Genomic DNA, 19,789 nt, shown 5'->3' with positions numbered 1-19,789 from the left:
TATTATTGCATAAAATTCATAAATTCATATTATTTTCTTCTATGAATAAGAGTCCTAGAAGAAAAAAAATCATTATATATTTTTAAATTTTTTAAAATTATATTGAATTTATTTTTTATTTTTATTACTATATTGAATTTAAATTGTGACAACTATTTCTATCACAATGCACGTTAAGGCAAGCCCGTGGCTAAATAGTCGAAGAAATGCACCTGATGTGACCCCATTTTTTAATTTATTAATTAATTAAAAACTCAGCGAATTGTTGTTCTGTGATTTTTTAATTAATTAATAAATTGAAAAATAGGTCACATCAGGTGCATTTCTTCTGCTGGATAGAGCAATAGCACTTGTTTCTTGTTAACAAGGTGGATTCAGTCGCACTAATTTCGAGTGCAGTATGGAATTCATTGCCGAAGAAGGAAAGCAACCGAAGAGCAGTACCACTGGTCTCGTTCTGGTGTGCAAAAATCTCATATAATTCTTGACAAATTCAGGGTTTAGGGTTTTACTTTAGTTGTATTAATCTCTCTGACATGTTGCAGCCAGCTCTTTCAATTGGAAATGCGGGACAATTGGCAGTGGACCTCCTGGTGTCTTCACGGAAGGCTGTTAGAATAGGGTATTTGGATGATCCATATATTTTACCCTGTGTAGGCAATGATGCTTACGGACCTCAACCACAAGGAGACCTAGCAGTGGCCCTAGAAGGTGGTTGTTATTATTTTTATTATTCATTTTTTTCCCTTCTTTTCTGTGAAGCTTGTGGGGGGAGGAAAATATTGTTGCCCCAAGGATTTAAAAGTTTACATTAGATTCACGACTATGGAAAATGTGTATGATAGCCTGTGTTGTTTGAGAAAATAAAAAAGTCAGATTTTAAGCTAGATTTCTCCTTTGCATCTAGGGGAACTCGATGATTTTAGTTCTAGTATAGGATTTCCATATCATGTTATTTCTGAAATTGATTATTTTCGAAAGTATGTTAATATTTTGCCAGTACATGCAAAACAGAACAAATACTTTTGTTAAGTAGAGAGGGAGTCTCGCAAAGTTGTGAAGCTGCATGTAAAATCTATTTTATGCTAAAATGATATAGGAATTATGTTAGAAAACAAGGTTATGGCGTTATGCAGATTCAAATTCACTTGCAAGAGCGAATATTTTTGGCTCAACAATTCATGACTTGTATGTTATATATAATGACACTCTACACGCTGTGGTCACATTCACCTTGATCGCTGTCTTAGACTATAAGCTTATTGAGCATTCTAAGTGTAATGCGTATTAAACCTTACTTAGATGCTATATCAAGCATATGTAATTTAGCTGCATAGGCAGGAAGGCCAAAATTAAACCCACGGGCATCTTGTAAACATTTATATCTTGATGGACGGGAAATCATTTTGTTATAGGACCTACATCATTCTCAATGTTTATTAAGAAAATATATGGCTCTTATATGATGAAAACACTTTTATTCAATAACTTCCTGTTTCTTAACAAATCCTTTGTATTTTAACTGTGCAATTCTATAGGTTTCTTCTAGGGGAGAGGACTGAAGCCTAACCTTGTGCTTCACAATATCCTATGTGGAAATTTTGAATTGCTTTCCAATTCTTACAGCAGCTTACTTGGTGCGTCCCCTACTCATAACTAAGGTACCAAGGCGACATCATCAAATATGATGCCACATAAGCATGTTTTATAGCCAAGATGTCCAAAAAGGCTTCAAAAAAAGTAATACCAATACTTGTGCATTAAGTCGTGTTTTATTGGCGTGCTGATGTGGCATCACATGATTTGTTGGTTTTTAGATCTAAGGAGTACATTTCATTCAATGATGGATAGTTATTTTCAACAATGACAGCTTTAAAGTCACAATTATTGGTGCAATATTGTCAAAAATATTGGCCATTAAATCGACAAGTTGTATCAGATTTATTGAAAGACACTCAACCTAGGTCCGGTTCTATAATGATAGCCTAGCAACAGTTTATATGATAAATGAGCCAGACTGATTTTCAGTCACAGGGCTGTATCAAGACCAACATAAAAAAAATCCCTTTTATGAAACTGTAGCTTTGTGCCACAAATTTGTAATTGTGGATAACAAACAGCAGTTTTACAGCATCAAATGCACACATGTATCATAGCCCACTTTTTTGCAGTTGGCAAATTATTGTGTTATTAAAAATCACTTGCTAACACCCATCAAATTCTCATTGAATTTCCTCAGTGATTATAGATAGGGTTCAAATACCGATTTGGAATTTAATATATTATTCAGTAAAGATGAAGCTGGTAAAAACTAAATGTTCCATTGTTCTCAACTCAAGGTCTGCTCAACGCATTGTCTGACCTGAGGGTGCTACATAATTGAAGTACAATCCAGTTTGACTTTTAAGTTTTAAAGTCCCAATTTCTGTTCCTCCTTTTATGGCTTTATAACACCACCCAAAACGAGATTTGCTATCTCCCAAGGTTACTTGTACTATGGCCTCAGCAATACAACTGTCATTCATCTATTTGATAATTAAGGAAGATGTGGATTGCAATTCATATGGTTCTACCCATCATTATTAAACAAGAGGCCATGTCATCAATCACACAACCATCACCATTATTTTATGTACTCACGAACAACAATTCCAAAAGGACACTTCTAACTGGTTAAAGGCCATCATTGTATTTATGGAAACTGAAAGTGACATGCTTCGTAAGTATTTTAAATCCCAGAGTCATTTCATATTAATTTCATTGAAGTTGTGTACATTAAGGGCAAATGAAATGTATTGATTAACTAGGTTTAAAGTGAGTCTTAAACCGCCCTTCACTATTGCTACGGTCCTTACATAAATAAAACATATGACTTCCACACATATGTTTTAACAAGTTAATTCAATGTATGGAAGGAATAGTGATGACAAAAATACTACTTCTATATCACATCCCGAACTGAGCTTTCAATGGCATCTAGTGGTTAATGTTTACAAAAAATTCAAGAGATACTTTATATTCAACACAACCATTCCAATATGTGCAAGGGCATTATCAAACCTGCCTTTTAACCTAGGTTGCATGGGTATGTGTACCCACACCCCTGGGACACATACCCACATACCCAAGTACCGGGTACTCAGTGGAGAGCATCATAGCTAAGGAACTTGATTAAGATTTCTGATTTTTGTTTCAGTTTTTTGTTTGTATATCAACTTGTTGTTTATCAAGATTAATTCAATATGTTATCAGTTTGGAACTTTGATACAATAATGATTAACAATAAACATTATCACTGTTCAAGTCAGAAGTCAGTATGTCATTATTATATGATTTATGATCTTCATGTTTAAAGTCTACCTTTTCTGTTATGCATATAAACATTTATCATATATATTACTATTACAAATATGCTACAAGTCTGAAACTGAAAACAATGCATTACATCTGCAAACCTTATCACTGTTCTTGTTTGGAAAAACCATTGTCATGACACATATTTTCAGATTTTCTATTAATAATTTATCATATTTAAAAAAAAGTTTGACGTACCTAAGTCCCCTATTTTGAAAAATAGCTGTACCTGTACCAGTACTCTAAGTACCCAAGTACCCCTGTCCCCATACGACAGTTTTAACACACAGCTCAAAGGGCAATAATTAAGTCTGTTCATCCATAAGACTAGGAACATTTAATGGGATATGGTTTCACTGTATCCATTATTTCGGCCTTCTGCATTCACTAGGCCATAGAAATAAACCTGCTTAAGTTTTGCATATAAATGACAAGGACAAAGGACCAAGAGCTAGAAGGGTTATGCCACTCTAATTTTTACCTTTTTTACTCTTTTAAACATTCATTGCAACATTTTTAATAACATAATGTCAAATAGAATTCACTACATCAATGCAATGACATTAACATAATGTAATGGTGTAAATTTTATCCCCCTGAAGGAAGACTCGATTCCCTTGAGAGCCAAATTCACAACATACATTCAGATATCTCCAAATTGGATAAACCAATGGAAATATCTTATTATAGATATGGGGAATAAGTATTTTAGTTTTAGAAATGGAAAAACTAATTGACAACAAGTCTTCGGTCCAAATCTGGGCATCTCGGCCATAGACATCTGCGCAATGTGCAGATGTCTTTGTGACGTGCTGTAGTCATATACACACTATGACAAAAAGCACCTAGAATGACCAAAACCTAGGTTTGCTCTTGAAACAACCTGTAAAGTGCAAAAATTAGAAACGTGACGAAATATACAAAATAATAGAGATGAATGTAAATGATATAAATAGAAATGAAATAAATAACGTATATGCAAACCCTTGTGTGGTTGGATGCTTCCACAACCTGCACACATGCAAGAGAGGGAAGATTATTTGGGGCTGTTTGGAGACTTGCCTTAGTGAAGTCCCTGTTTTGGCATTTCTACCTCCACAACAACTAGATAGATAGATAGATCAAAAAGATAAATAGATAAATGACAATGTAATAGAAACAAACCCTGCTAGATGGAGGAGAACTTCTATTACATGATATATTCAAATAGAAACAAACCCCGCTAGTGGAGAAAAACTTCTATTGCATGAAGTAGTAAAATGATATTGATAGAAAGGGATGTCATAATCCCAAGATGCTAAAAAACACAATATAAATGAAAAGATATTACCAAATGGTTTGAGAAAGCCAAGAGAACTATGTAGATCGCTAAAAGAGTGTTGTAGCAAGTATTAGAGAACAAGAGAGCTACAAAAGCAAAGATAATGCAAGAGCGCAAGAGAGAGCTTTTCTGGAGGGAGAGGGAGATCAATTGTAAAAAGTTTGAATGAGATAGAGAGAAGAGATGGAACTTCTAGAGAGAAAATAATTTCTAGAGATAGAACCTAAAGACCTTGAATGAAGCAAAAGGCCTCCATTTAAAGAGAGAATAGGAGGGGAACAGAGGTTTTCGGTTAGTTCTATAAGGTTCCCACCAACAAAAGGAAGTGACAAGTGGAAAGCATGCATGGGACCAACATTGGAACATTAAGATGTCGGTGGACAAATGCGTGACACACAGACATCCATGCGGCCAAGCAAATCACGCTAAAAAATGAAATGTGACCAGGATAACACACTGATTATGCAAAGTTGATGCTGGAGTATAGCTGCTAACAAGGAATTTGAGCATCCCAAGAGGGAAAAGGACAATGCAGGGCTGAATAGACCTACCCAAATGCTAATGGAATGGATACTAAAGTGGTTGCACAAGTGTGACCTAAATTGCATATGGGGGTGTGCAATTTTCCACTCTACAATTTACCTCTACTTTAGCGGGCTTATGAATCTAAGAAAGTATGTAAGCTAAAGGAAGTCTACTGAAATACCAATGCGTGACACACAGACATCCATGTGGCCAAGCAAATCACGCTAAAAAATGAAATGTGACCAGGATAGCACACTGATTATGCAAAGTTGATGCTGGAGTATAGCTGCTAACAAGGAATTTGAGCATCCCAAGAGGGAAAAGGACAATGCAGGGCTGAATAGACCTACCCAAATGCTAATGGAATGGACACTAAAGTGGTTGCACAAGTGTGACCTAAATTGCATATGGGGGTGTGCAATTTTCCACTCTACAATTTACCCCTACTTTAGCGGGCTTATGAATCTAAGAAAGTATGTAAGCTAAAGGAAGTCTACTGAAATACCAAAAGGATACTGTAGAGGAAGCAAACAACTCTTCAGACCACCATGGTATGCCCCCAAGGTGAAGACCTACAAGACAAATGCATTAGAGGAAAATATCTGCATAAGGAGACAAAGTGAGATCACAAAAGTCACAAAGCTAGTTAGAGAAAACAAAAGCCATGTTAAAGAGACTTCGATGTAAAAGGTTGTCTCAATACAATGCATCATCCCCAAAATACTAGCAACAACAAATAGAGGAATCTAAACAAGGAAACAATAATTAGGATTGGTTGCTTCTTTAAGGAAGAATACAACTAATAGACAAGTAAGCAACCACTATAGAAGAGACACCACATGACTAAGACACTAGCTTACTGTGTTGCTAGGGGTCATGCAGATGATCATGATTAGTAGCACCAACCTCGTTATGGAGGAAAGAAACTATCGAAAAAGACAATGTAACCAACTTCGCTAGGGAAGAGGGCTACCATTGAGGAAATTATGCTAGCATGGGTAGCAAGTTGTATTATGCTAGATAGCCATACAAAAGGGTGATTTTGATAGATCTTTGATATGCATAGGAAATGGTAGATAGGCATATGATAGGGAGACATTGACAGTGTGCCGACATCTAGAGCTTTGAGCTAGATAGGCATGTGCTAGGGTGGCCTAGACATATTGTGTTGACAAGCATAACTTTCTGCAAGATAGTCATGTGATAGGGTGACTTAAGATCACATTGATAAGCATAGCGTTAAGCTAAATAAGGCAATATTGAGACATAAAGATAGTTGTTTGGCCCCCACGGAGGCAGGCAAATAGACAATGAATTTGGCCCCCATGAAGGCAAATAAGATAATGTAAGAAAGTGGATTGGTCCCCACAAAGGTAGAGAAGATAAGATAAGAGAGTGGGTTGGCCCCCACAAAGGCAGATAAGACAAGAGAGTGGATTTTTCCCCGCAAAGGCAAATGAGATAAGATAGAGAGTGGATTGGCCCCCACAAAGGCAAATAAGATAACATTGGCCCCCACAAAGGTAGGTAAGATAAGATAAAAAAGTGGATTGGCCTCTGCAAAGGCAGATAAGACAAGATAGCTGATTGGCTCCCACAAAGGCAAATGAGACAAGAGAGTGGATTGGCCCCCACAAAGGCAAATGAGATAAGATAAGAAAGTGGATTGGCCCCCACAAAGGCAGATAAGACAAGAGAGTAGATTGGCTATCACAAAGGCAAATAAGATAAGATAAGATAGTAGATTGGCCCCCACAAAGGCATATAAGACAAGGAGTGGATTGGCCCCCACCAAGGCAGATAAGATAGGAGAGTGGATTGATCCCCACAAAGACAAATGAGATAACATAAGATAGTGGATTGGCGCAAACAAAGTCAGATAAGGCAAGATAGTGGATTGGCCCCTGTGAAAGAAAATAAGATGATGTAAGAAAGTGGATTGGCCCCCGCAAAGGCAGATAAGATAAAATAAGAGAGTGGATTGGCCCCCACAAAGGCAGATAAGATAAGATCTTATGATAGTTATGCGAAAAAGATAGGATGGAGGTAAACCTCAATATCACTTGGCATGTACAGAAGAAGAAGCATACCCTTCAATAGATGAATGATTGATGATAACTGATTCATGAAGTTCTTGTATTTTACCTTTCAAGGCCTTACATTCACTAGTGGAATGGCTAAACACTTGATGATATGCACAAAAAAGTGTCTTGCTTCATCCTTCATATCATGAAGTCTCTTACGTGTAGGAGGAAGAGTAGTCAAGTGGGCTTTAAGAAGTTGCAATTATATATGCTCTTGTTTAGATAAAGAATGAGGAGTGGTAAACAACCCTTTCTTATGTGAAGGAAGGTTTGAATGCTCACAAGAAGATGACATAGAGATCAGATGATCGAAGATTGAATAAAGTCAAAGGAGAAGCTTTGTAACCCAATCCCATTGTAGAAGATTGAGGCTTTGGTTACAAAGGGACCCTAACTCCTTCTTCTACACCTTCAAGACCCTTAAATTTATATCCATGCTTACAAAGAATATTGAATCCTAGACCGTAGCATGATTGCAATTCCTTGAGAGGGGGAGGATCAATACTATTGACATAATTAGCAACATTCATACCATCCTATAATATAAAAGAATGGTTATTCTCAATAACAGGTGTGGATGAAACATTTGGAATGTCAGGGGACATAGGATTGGTTTCATCCAAAGGACCTCGATCATCATTGGCACATGCATTCGATTGAGGAGAAGGCAAGTTGGCATTGCCATCAAGATTAGAGACCTGTGGTGGTGCAACAACACTTGATAATGTTAAAGGAGTTGAATTTTAAAAGTTATACAATTCGAAGACTGATTGACCTTGGCCTCATACTAATAATGGAGGGATGGAGCACCAATCTTTATTGTAACCACTCGATCATTATGATGAAACTTGGTAGATTTATGCAAGGTAGATGGGAAGGCACCCATGGCACAAATCCATAGTCTATCTAGAAGGAGATTGTATTGCAAAGCTCTTGGAATTACATGTACTAGAGTGGGTAACATAATGGGCCCAAGTTGCAAAGGTAGCGTTATCGTACCTAGAGCATTTTGACCAACATTATTGAACCCATGAATAGATATAGAAGAAGTTCCAAGAGGACTTGAGTCCATTTTAATTTTAGGTAAGAGGTCAATACTACAAACATTGATTTCCGAACAAGTATCAATGAGAGTACATCTAATACCAATGCCATTTACAAAAGAAACTACCATTAATGGATCATCTTGATCTTGTACTCTAGTGGATGGAATTTCATGTTGATGGAATGTAATCTCTGATATACCAGAGCATATATGATTCAATAACGCATTTTCATCACATAGTCTAGTAGAAGAGGGCACAAGGATCTTTTGTAGAGCCTTTTGAAGCATTTTGTGGTACATAGGAGAGTTTGAAGAAGATCCCAGAGAGATATCTTAGTGGGGGTAATGTGAAGTTTCTTTATAAGATCAAACTATAATGAGGATTGAGAGATGTTTTAGAATCAAATGAGAGAATAGATTGAGAAGATGAAAGAGATATAGAAATATTAACGTCTTTCTTAATTCCATTAGTATGATAAGTGTGAGCTACCTTCTGATAATTAGTAGCCACACACTTCTCAGAGTTTAGAGATAGACAACGATCAAAGAAAGGACACATAGGGTGAACTTTAGAAGGATTACCTCTAGCAGTCATAACTTTCTTTGACTTTGGTCATGGCTCTACTCCATTAACATAGATTACTGGTCTCTTAGGTTTTTTAGGGACAACAAAGACAATAACTACATTAATAGATTTATGCTCAACATCAACTTGTGGGAGTTCAGATGTGAGATGAGATTCTTCACTTACTAATGCATCTTCTCTAAAAGAGAGTACATTGGAATGAAGAGATGGTAGAGTAACATTAAGAAACGTATCAATGACCTCCTCTTCTTGCAACAAAGTGTCTTCTTTACTAGAAGTAACTTTACAAGAGGGATCACATGCATAGAGGGACATAGGAAGAGCTAAGTTACTATTACATGAATGAAAAGGAACATTATCAGTACTTTGAATAAAGCTAGAAATTGAATTGATTAAAGAAGATATCAAGTCAATTTTTCTAAATAGAGATATAAACAAGGCAGTCGAAGGTCGACGTATATTTTAGAAGTGATGACATGGAAACAAATTTTTTTCTGGAAAGGTGACACCTTTGAATTGCTTTATTTTAGGGGGCTAAGGACTACCTAAAGAAATGATAAAGAATGCTTTCAAATTTATGGAGTGTTCATGTTAGGTTCACCAAAATATAATGGTTAAATTTTACCCCCACAAAGGGAGACTAGATTTCCTTGAGAGTCAAATTCAAAACATACAGATATCTCCAAACTGGATAAGCCGGTGGAAATATCCTTTTAGAGATATGGAGAATAAGTATTTTAGTTGTAGAAATGGAAAAGCCAAATGACAAGTAGTCTTTGGTCCAAATCTGAGCGTCTCAACAACGCACACCAGTGCAACATGTGGATGTTTGCGCAATGCGCTGTAGTCTTGTATAGACCATGACAGTAAGTGCCTAGAATGACGAACACCCAATTTTGCTCTTCAAATAACTTGTAAAGTGCAAAAGTAAGAAATGTGATGAAATATACAAAATAATAGAGATGAATGCAAATGATATAAATAGAAATGAAATATATAACGTATATGCAAACCTTCGTGCGGTTGGACGCTTCCGAAAACTTGCACACACGGAAAAAAAGGGAGAATTGTTAGGGGCTATCTAGAGACTTGCCTTTGTCAAGTCCATGTTTTGGTGTTTCCACCTCCACAACGACCAGATAGATAGATCAAAAAGATAAATGACGATGTAATAGAAACAAACCTCACTAAATGGAGAACCCCTATTACATGATATATGCAAATAAAAACAAACATCGCTCGTGGAGGAAAACCCCACTTGCATGAAATAGTAAAATGGATTGATAGAAAGGTATGTGATGAATCCCAAGATGATCGAAGTCACAAGATAAATGAAAAGATATTATCAAATGGGCTTGAGAAAGCCAAGAGAGCTATGTAGATGTTGCAAGAGAGTGTTGTAGCAAGTACAAGATAACAAGAGAGCTACAATTAAAGATAATGCGAGAGCACAAGAGAGAGCTTTTGGAGAGGGGGAGAGAGATCACTTGTAGAAAGCTTGACCGAGAGAGATGTAATGTTTTTGTGCCTACGGGAATACCCTTAGTTTGTGCGACCAACAATACACGACAAAGATGTCATACAGTGGGCAGAAAAGTGTATGAAATAGAGGTCTAAACTGTTCACTGATGATGTACGGTGTCTACAGATGACGTACATGGGATAGCAGAGAGGTGTACAGTGGGGAAGTAGTATTACCGCATGGTGTGGGGAGTGGGTTGATGTATGATGTGTGGCTGGGTGGTAACTGTTAGCCGGGGGGGGTTGGTAGATGAATGGATATGTACGATGAGAGCAAGTGGGTTATACGAGACAACTAGGTTGTGCTGTGTGGTGATGTTACATGGCCAAGGGCAAAGAATATTTGATGTAATTGGGCCATGCCAACCAAGAATGGATCGTAGAAAATATAGACCACTCGCTAAACAAGAAAGACCAATCACAAATATATTCAACTTGTTGTCGAACAATACTAGTATTTGCAAACAAAGATGGTGCTTGAGAAAGCCAAGAGAGCTATGTAGATCGTTGCAAGAGAGTGTTGTAGTAAGTACAAGATAACGAGAGACCTACAAGCAAAGATAATGTGAGAGCACAAGTGAGATCTTTTGGAGGGGGAGAGATCACTTGTAGAAAGCTTGAACAAGAGAGATGTAATGTTCCTGTGCCTACGGGAATACCCATAATTTGTGCGACCAAGAATACACGATAGAGATGTCGTAAGGTGGGCAGGAAAGTGTATGAAACGGAGGTCTAAATTGTTCACTGATCGACGTACGATGTCTACAGTTGATGTACAAGGAAGAGTAGAGAGGTGTACGATGGGGAAGTAGTATTACCATACAGTGTGGGGAGTGGGTTTCCATACAATGTGTTGCTGGGTGGTAACTCTACGGTAGGTAGGGATTTAGTCGTGCGGAGGGCGGGGGGACTGGCGGATGAATGAACATGTATGACGAGAGTAAGTGGGCTATACATGACAGATAGGTTGTGCTATGCAGCGATGTTACATGGCCATAAGAGAGAATATTTGATTTAATTGGGCTATACCAACCAGAAATGGATCGTAGAAAATATAGACCACTCTCTAAATAAGAAAGACCAATCACAAATATATGCAACTTGTTGTTGAACAATAATAGTATTTTCAAACAAAGATGGTGCTCTGATTTGCCAGATCTGAGCAAAGTAATATAGAGAACGGAATAGGGTGAGTGCTGAATCCCACCAAAACCATGAGAGCCAAGTAGGGAAGATCTTGCACTTCTACAATGGTGAGATAAGTAGAACTCCAACAGGAACTCGTAATACAAATAAAACAAATCCAATCGCATACCTAAACAACTTAACCTAACAGACATATATACCCCATCGAGGGAGAAATTACGCGCCTACAAAAGACATGACAAACACCTACGAAAATAATTTAAATAGAAATGGGTCCGAGATATGCTAAATCAATCAGCCCAACAAAACAAATTTTAATAGCTCATTTATTTTATAATTGGAACATTACAAGAGAGGAGAGATAGAACTTCTAGAGAGCAAATAATTTCTAGAGATAGAACCTAGAGACCTTGAATGAATGAAAAAACCTCCATTTAAAGAGAGAATAGGATGGGAAAGGAGGTTTCCAAGCTGTTCTAGAAGGTTCCCACTGACAAAAGCAAGTGACGAGTGGCAAGCATGTACTGGACCAACATTTGAACATTAAGATGTCAATGGACGAATGCACAACGTGTGGACGTCCATGCAGTGTGCTAGCGTCCAAGCGAATCACGCTAAAAAATGACAAGCGATAAGGATAGCAAGCAGGTGACGCAAAACCAATGCTAGAATATAGATGTTGACAAGGACTTTGAGCATCCTGAGAGGGAAAAGGACAATGCATGGCTATAATAGACCTACTCAAATGCTAATGAAATAGGCACTAAGGTGGTTACAAAAGTGTGGTCTAAAATACACATGGGGGTGTATAGTTTTTGACTCTACACATAATAATCCATTTTGCCACATCATCAAATGACATTTACAAAACTCATTGGGATTGATCACCCAACACACCTGCATGGAACATGTAAGACACACAACAGTCAATCAAAACAAGATATGCACATTTATTCTCTGGTTGGATTCTTGTTTGTATTATATCCAAAATTTACCATTTGTTTATTCCTTCAATTCGTGTAATAACAGGATCTAATCATAGGGACCAAAGAAAGTATTCCGCAAAGACACATAAGTCGAGGTTAAGAAGTCAAAAAAATCCATGAGGAAGAAACACCGCTCTATTAGGATGATTGAAAGTATCATTTATAATTTTGAAGTATTGCGTTTGTTACCTTCCATAGTAGCCTTTCATTCATGTTCCATTCTCACTTATATAGCTTTCATGGGGTAGAAGCCATTATTTTACAAATTAGATGTTATTACAACTACCAAGCCACCTATTTGATGTGTAAATTAGTTACAAGATTTTCATTATCAACTTCCTCGTTAGAACTGGGTCTTATACCTTTGCTGAGAAATTCTGATAGTTCAATCTATTGTTTTCTTTCATGCAAAATAGTTCAATCATTTAGCATAGCTTTTATTGCTTTTCCTAGGATTACAATTCAAAAGTTAAGATCACTTCAAACATACCAAAGCCAAACATGGAAGTCCAGTGATGAGACAGAGGGGTAGGTTTAACTCCCTCACCATAACCCTGTCAAAGAATGGAAGCAGACATTTCAATAGTCACAGGTGCTCATAAGATCTCAATGTCTGTGGGGTTATTGGAATTCTCAAATCAGCAATGAGTACCACTCTCTAATCATGATATTAACAATACATAATGTCCCTTTTTATGGCCTTTCCAATATCTTCAAGGACTCCAACTTTCTTGGGGAGCATTAGTTGGCTAGAGTTTTGACAATGACAGTGAGTTCTAGAGATCAACGCTGGCTACCATGGTACTTTTTGGGTACAATTCTGACATTTCAGGTGCATTCCATACTAATTGAAAGAATATATTTTTAAAAAAAAGTTTCAATTAATATTAAATTGGATCTCCAATGAGCTTCTGTGTATGTTGGCACATTCAAGTATTCACCTATGAATTAGTTTTGTATTTTCTACAACTTTGGACATGTTAGTAAACAAATTTGTCCTTCAAAAAGAATTGCAAAATATGACTCAAAACACCTAGATAGAAGAACAAAAAGCTACTTACAGTTGGATGAGTTATCATTGATAGATAACTCTCCTCTGAATTGAGAGGTACAACTCCCTAATAAAAAGATATTCGATGAATTAGATAAATTGATTATGTCTTTAACTTGAAGACATGAAGGTTTGCTAACATTCACCCATCAACATGGAATGAATGCGGTTATAAGGTTTACAAATAGAATAAAGAGAGAGAATAGAAAATAGCCATAGGACCAATCATTCAATCCTCTTTACATCACAGAGAAACGGAGAAAAACATTATTTTATTCTTCAACTATAAATAACCATAGGATTGGATTCAAAACATGAAAGAAGTGACCATACGATCAACAATGATCCAATAATTACATCTTTAGACCACAAGATCTAATAAACATAACCTATCTTTATTATGAACACATAACAAAAAACCTTAAAATAACCTGTCCCTGCAATTACAAACGGAGTACATAAAATAAAACAAAATCATCTTTTCCTGTTACAATCAACACTTAAAATATGTCCTCCCGGGTAGTCTTAGGACTCCTGAAAAGAAAAATCCCTGGCTTCTTTTGCTCTTGCAAATTTCTCTTCTTCTCCGATGATGTTCATCAGTTATAATAACTGATTCTTGAAAGTTGGACGCCTTCTGCTGGATATACCCACATCACCTTTTGTTTACAAAAGTTCATCTTATCTTCACACCCTTCACATTGGCATAACATTTTAACTAAAAGATTAAAGGGGACACATGTACTCAACATGTGGCAATATTTCTATCTAAACAAGGTTTTGGTCAATACAAGATGTTTTACTCAGAAGCTGCCTCTTGTATGCCTATCTTTCATGGGCAAATGGCTTAACATGTCTCTTCCCCTATTTAGATGCTGTCACTAGATTTAATTTGCCAGTGCGTGTGGAGCGTCCATCTTCAGTGATATACCTTTTGGCCATATCTTAACGGTTTTGAATTCCAAATTCAATAAAGGCAATCAAATTTCCATGAAGCCAATAGGATAATCTAAGGCTAAATCAACACTTTATCAATATTTGTGATTGTCTACCATTCTTAAACTTTGGATAATCCCCTTTAATGTTCCGAAGGGAACACAAGTGATCACTTGAGATGGGTTTACAAGATACAAACTGATCATTTAGTTCTATTTCCCTCTAAGATGCCAATAACCCGATTCCGTATGCAGGCTCCCATTGAAATTTGTACTGTGAATTGACAGACAGGTCGGGTCATCACCATTGGTCGAGCTATTTGTTTATGTCCACGGGCATTCTGTCAAACACTTGGTTGACCTTCCTTCATATTTGTTATACTTTGGGACATGTATAAATGCAACTTGAGATGTTTTCTTTAATCTCATGTGTGAATCTCTTCGGATGCATTGATTGGATGGCAAACTGTGCTTTTGATGAAGCCTTTCTCATCTCATGCTTTCGAGAGCTTTGACTCTTGATAGACCCTATGCTTCTTTAGGGTTGTTCTGATATAAAAGCATTTTCATTTTGAATCTAGCCCAACATAGTTGTCTCGGCTTTTGAACAGATATCACGTCATTATTGTGATTCATTCCCAGCATTTGATCTCCTCCTTTGGACAATTTACACACCTCTTTTTATGAAGTTCCATGACCATATGTGTCATTTATCACTGTTGATGTTTCAGACAATGCTTTAGCACCATGCTCTCAGGATTCTTATGCCAGTGACATTTTGTCAAACAGTTCACATGCACTATCGGTGCTTCCAAATTGCGATTTTTGTGGGATCCCCTTTTCAATTGCAATTTTGCCATATGTAATTGGCAACCACTGAGAGGTATATGTTTTGGTGATTCACCACGAATGCTCAGTTTGTTACTGTAACCAAGGAATGCTTGACCTTATTTCTCCCTACATTTGCTTGTTGGGCTATCACAGACTCCCATTGGCTTTTAGCACCTTCGCTTGGTGACATGGAAAGGTGTCTTTACAGCCTTCAAGGGACTTAGCTATGGATATTGAGAAGCGTTGATAAGGGTCGGGCTGAACATTACAAACACTAGGTGTTTCCGATGGCTCCTTCATTTCAAAATCAACATGAGGATAAACACTACTACTTTCCAGTGTGTCATTCGCGAGTGCTTCAAACATGAGAATGATATCATCATTATGGATTTTGTGACCCAAACATTAGAGTTTGAAAAGCACTTTTGCAATCCGTATGTTTGTTTTGATAATCCACGGGACCTTGACATCTTTGCAAATTGCTATACCCACGGAGGCTTTGTTGCGGAAATCTCTGACACAGTTTGGTATACCTGAGCATGGGACATAATGAAGTTGGTATTTTTCTTTGAAAATGGTAGGATCTTAAATCGGGTAAGAGCTATGAGGATTGCTCTAGATGCTTCGAGACCTTTGAAACTCTCAGTTAATGCCTTCCTATTGCACATTTACTCCTATTGCATTTGATGCAAAAGTTTCAACGTCACTTCATCATTCCGGTTCACAATTATTTATCAGCTATAGAATTTCATGGAATATCATTGGGCCTTTGTATATGTTAGCTGCATTTGAAACAGTAGTCACAATACTTGATCTATATAAGTATTAAATGCATATCCTTTGAATCTGAATGTTCATCTAGCGAGCCCTCAAACTGACAAATCTGGAATTATGTGATCTTTAAATCTGAACTTGTTTTGTCCTTTTGAGTCATTGAACTTTTGAATCTGTATATCTGAACCGATCGTCTATGCTCTCGAACTTGAACTTTCTAACTGGCGAACCTTGAACCTTGAACCTTGAACCTCTGAACTTCGAGGTTCAAAGTTCAAGTTCAACATAACCTTAGAACACTGCCTTTCTTTGAAAATCATCCTTAACAACAAAAACCAACCAGATTCTTTCCATGGGGTTGATTTTTTAGAATCTGAAATTCAAGTGCTAAAAGCATGTTTACAGGACAAATGTGTGAATATTTATTCAAATATAAAATAATTATAATTTAAGTTGTCAAAGGGTGAATAAAGATAACTTATATTGATTATTTATAACAATGAATTATGAATACTTATAATAATAATTTTGATATCGTGTTTCAACCAATAAGTATTCCATGATATCAATGAATAAGTCAATCATATATCAACTTCAAATAAACCACGATGTTTACTCACGAGTAGCCCATAATATCAGCCATAAGTCAATCATAATCAACAATAAGTAAAGAAGCACATAGACTAAAAATTTCATGCAGGGATTCCGGTTGAAGTTGAGCATCAAAGCCAGCTTCCTATTATCGAGACTTCCAGTTAAGTGAAATCACAACTATTCTCTACTATCCAACATTTAAAGGTCATTGTTGAACAATGAATAATAGAATAGTCCATTAATATAATGAGAAAGTCTAATATTATAATAATATTGTGATGTTTTTATACTGGTCATCTGGGTTGGTTTAGTAAGTTTTCCTTGTGCCATTTATGAATGTTTCTTTTTAGAAACATCATCTATTAATCTATAATAAATAGAGCCTTTTGTCTTCACTGTATATATCAATTTTATAGTAACATGACTGACATCAGTGTGGGCTAAGATTTTTTTGATAGATTTTTTAATTTAAAAATTAAAAAACTTGGTTGCTTGATGAGTTTTGTGAAGATTCTATTAGAAGTTTTGTGTTCGAAAGTTTTTTCTGCATCATTAAAAAAGTAGTGGATTTTAGTCTTCTGCAAAGTTCAAGGGTTTCTGAAATATATTGGCATTTTTGGAAAGACGAACATTCTTTCAACTTGCTTCTTTCTTTGTGTCTGCACAAAGGATTTTTGTCCCATTTTCTTTGTGCGCAAAGGGTTTCATTACCTGCATCTCTATATAGAACATAACTTTTTGAAGTTGTCCACAAGTCTCTGTTCATGTGTTTTTTGTGATGCTCTCCTGCCCATGCATTATAATTGTTCTTGTTTCTGTGCATTTTATCTAGTGCATGAAGAGTTTCAACACTTTTTTTGTGTCATGGCCTTTGCAGTGACATGATTTTTTGTAAGTTTTTGGGCCTCTGTGTAATGTCCTTTGTTCGTACCTTAATTTATCCTAATTTCCCAATTAGGGTTTGGTTTGTAATGTCCCTCATGGGAATAGTCATTTATTAATTAGATTTAAGTTATTTGTTCAAATAGTTATCATTTGTACTTACCTTATTACTATTCCAATTCAATGAACGAAGGAGTCAATGTTATCTAAGTTGCCTAGATACCAACTTGCAATGGATTCCCTCAAAGTTTACAAATCCAAGCCCTACCCTTTCTTGGGACTTTGCCTGCAAGGCACTCAGGGTCATTGATCCCTACCCCATTTTAGGTCAAAAATCCATTGCTTGGATTTATACAAGCCCCTCCATGGTAACACTTCAATTTTCCCTCCTTAGTTAAATAGTAATAGGATTGTATATGTTATCAATATACAACCATAAATACTTAATTGAATGTTTAAATATATTCTTTAATTGTTTAACAATGGTTTCCTCTCTGATATGTGTGTGTGTGTGTGTGTGTGTGTGTATCAGTGTTACGGGACTCAGACTCGCCTCTGACTCAGAAAGTCAAAATCTGATTCGGACTCAGACTCGGCGACCGGACTCGACAAGGACTCGGAAAATTGAAAAACTCATGAAATTCAAAGATTTTTAAGGATTTTAAGATTGTTTCATGCATCTTTTAGTCAATTAACATCAAATACACAATAATTGAGATAAATAGAAGCTACTTAATACACACACAATTTTGCATAGATCACATAAGTATAAAAGCGAATTTTTGAAAGAAAAAAAACTAAATAACATAATATAAAGTTATAAACTATAAAGTAATAAACATAGTGTCACTCGAGTATCAAAGACTCAAATGTCTACAACATTCATGGATTACAAAATCCATGGTATCAAATTCAAATGTTCAAAACATATATCAAAATAACAACTAGAGCCATCCTCTATGTGCTCCTATGAGTGCGCCTAAGATAAGTCATGGAAGACTCTAGAGCCATCCTCTCTACCTGTGTTTGAGGCTGTCCCTGAACCTCCTCCTCATCCTCATCATCATCCTCCTCCTCACGCACATAATCCTCGTCATCAGCCCGAGATCCATCACTCCTAGCCTCAGGGTCCTCCACTCTGTCTCCTTGTGCTTTAGCCTCCTCAACTGCCATCGCTACTGCCTCAGCCTCTCGATCTACTTGATCTACCCACTCCACATCTTCATCACTGAAGACAGGATCATCCACCTCTATGTTCCACTCTGCATAAGGATCAACATTCTCTAATACAATCGGTGTTGTATCGGTGCCAAGGATCTATCTATGGCGAAGGTGAAGGTTGTAGTGAACAAAGACAAGATCATTTAATTTTTGCACTGCCAACCTATTGCGCTTTTTTGAGTGTATGTGCTCAAAAAGACTCCAATTACGTTCACATCCTGATGCACTAGATGGCTGGCTCAAGATGTGAATCGCAATCCTCTATAAATTTGGCACCTTTGTGCCAAACATCTCCCACCATGCATCTGAAACAAGAAATTTTTGAATCATATCAATCACTTTGAATTTATCAAATTAAGATGGTAATAAAATTACTATTAGAAATTAGGATATAGAATCAAAGATTTTTAGTGTTTACTAGGCATCAATGCTGTCCTATTTTTCCTGCACAACTCTCGTGCAAATAAGTCCCTTTGAGCTTTCTTAAATAGCTCAATCTCATGGACTATATCTGTGCTAACTGCTGAATCAGGTGACATTCTCTCTACAACATCATAGAGGCCACTTCACACCTCATCATCAGCCTTGAAATGTGGCTGAATTGGTATGCTGGATTAAGGAAGTAGGCCGCTGCATGTATAGGCCTGTGAAGTAGATTGTGCCATCCTGTATCAATGACATCCCATATAAGCCCATACTTATCTCGATTCCTTGCAAAAGAGCGAATGACCTCTTTCACCCTATCCATGCCCTCATAAATGTAGCCCATTGAGGGCTTCTCTCCATCAGCAATTCGTAGGAGAACAATAAGCGACTTTACAAACTGCAATCATTATGAAAGTTGGAAAAGAAATAATCAGCTTTAAGTTTTTTCTTTAAAAAATGAACAATAATTTATAACATAATTTCATAAACAAAATAAAGTTGAAATGA

At 36.6% G+C, this 19,789-nt stretch overlaps 1 protein-coding gene across 1 annotated transcript in view; it reads left to right on the top strand.

Moving 5' to 3' along the window:
- Positions 1 to 352: 352 nt before the first annotated feature.
- The window catches only part of LOC149577751 (clast3-like protein), a 114,040-nt gene continuing 94,603 nt past the window's right edge, over positions 353 to 19,789 (top strand). Inside the window, exons 1-2 of the mRNA XM_089825510.1 lie at positions 353 to 460; positions 546 to 711. Coding sequence (XP_089681636.1) covers positions 401 to 460; positions 546 to 711 — 226 coding nt within the window. The 5' untranslated portion in view covers positions 353 to 400. The remainder of the gene's footprint in view (positions 461 to 545; positions 712 to 19,789) is intronic.

This window comes from Cupressus sempervirens, chromosome 1 (genome assembly GCF_028749045.1).
Source record: "Cupressus sempervirens isolate cs-2001-9-10 chromosome 1, ASM2874904v1, whole genome shotgun sequence".
Classification (NCBI taxonomy): Eukaryota; Viridiplantae; Streptophyta; class Pinopsida; order Cupressales; family Cupressaceae; genus Cupressus; species Cupressus sempervirens.
Note: the sequence above shows the minus strand (reverse complement) of the source record. Positions and strands in the feature narration are given on the sequence as shown.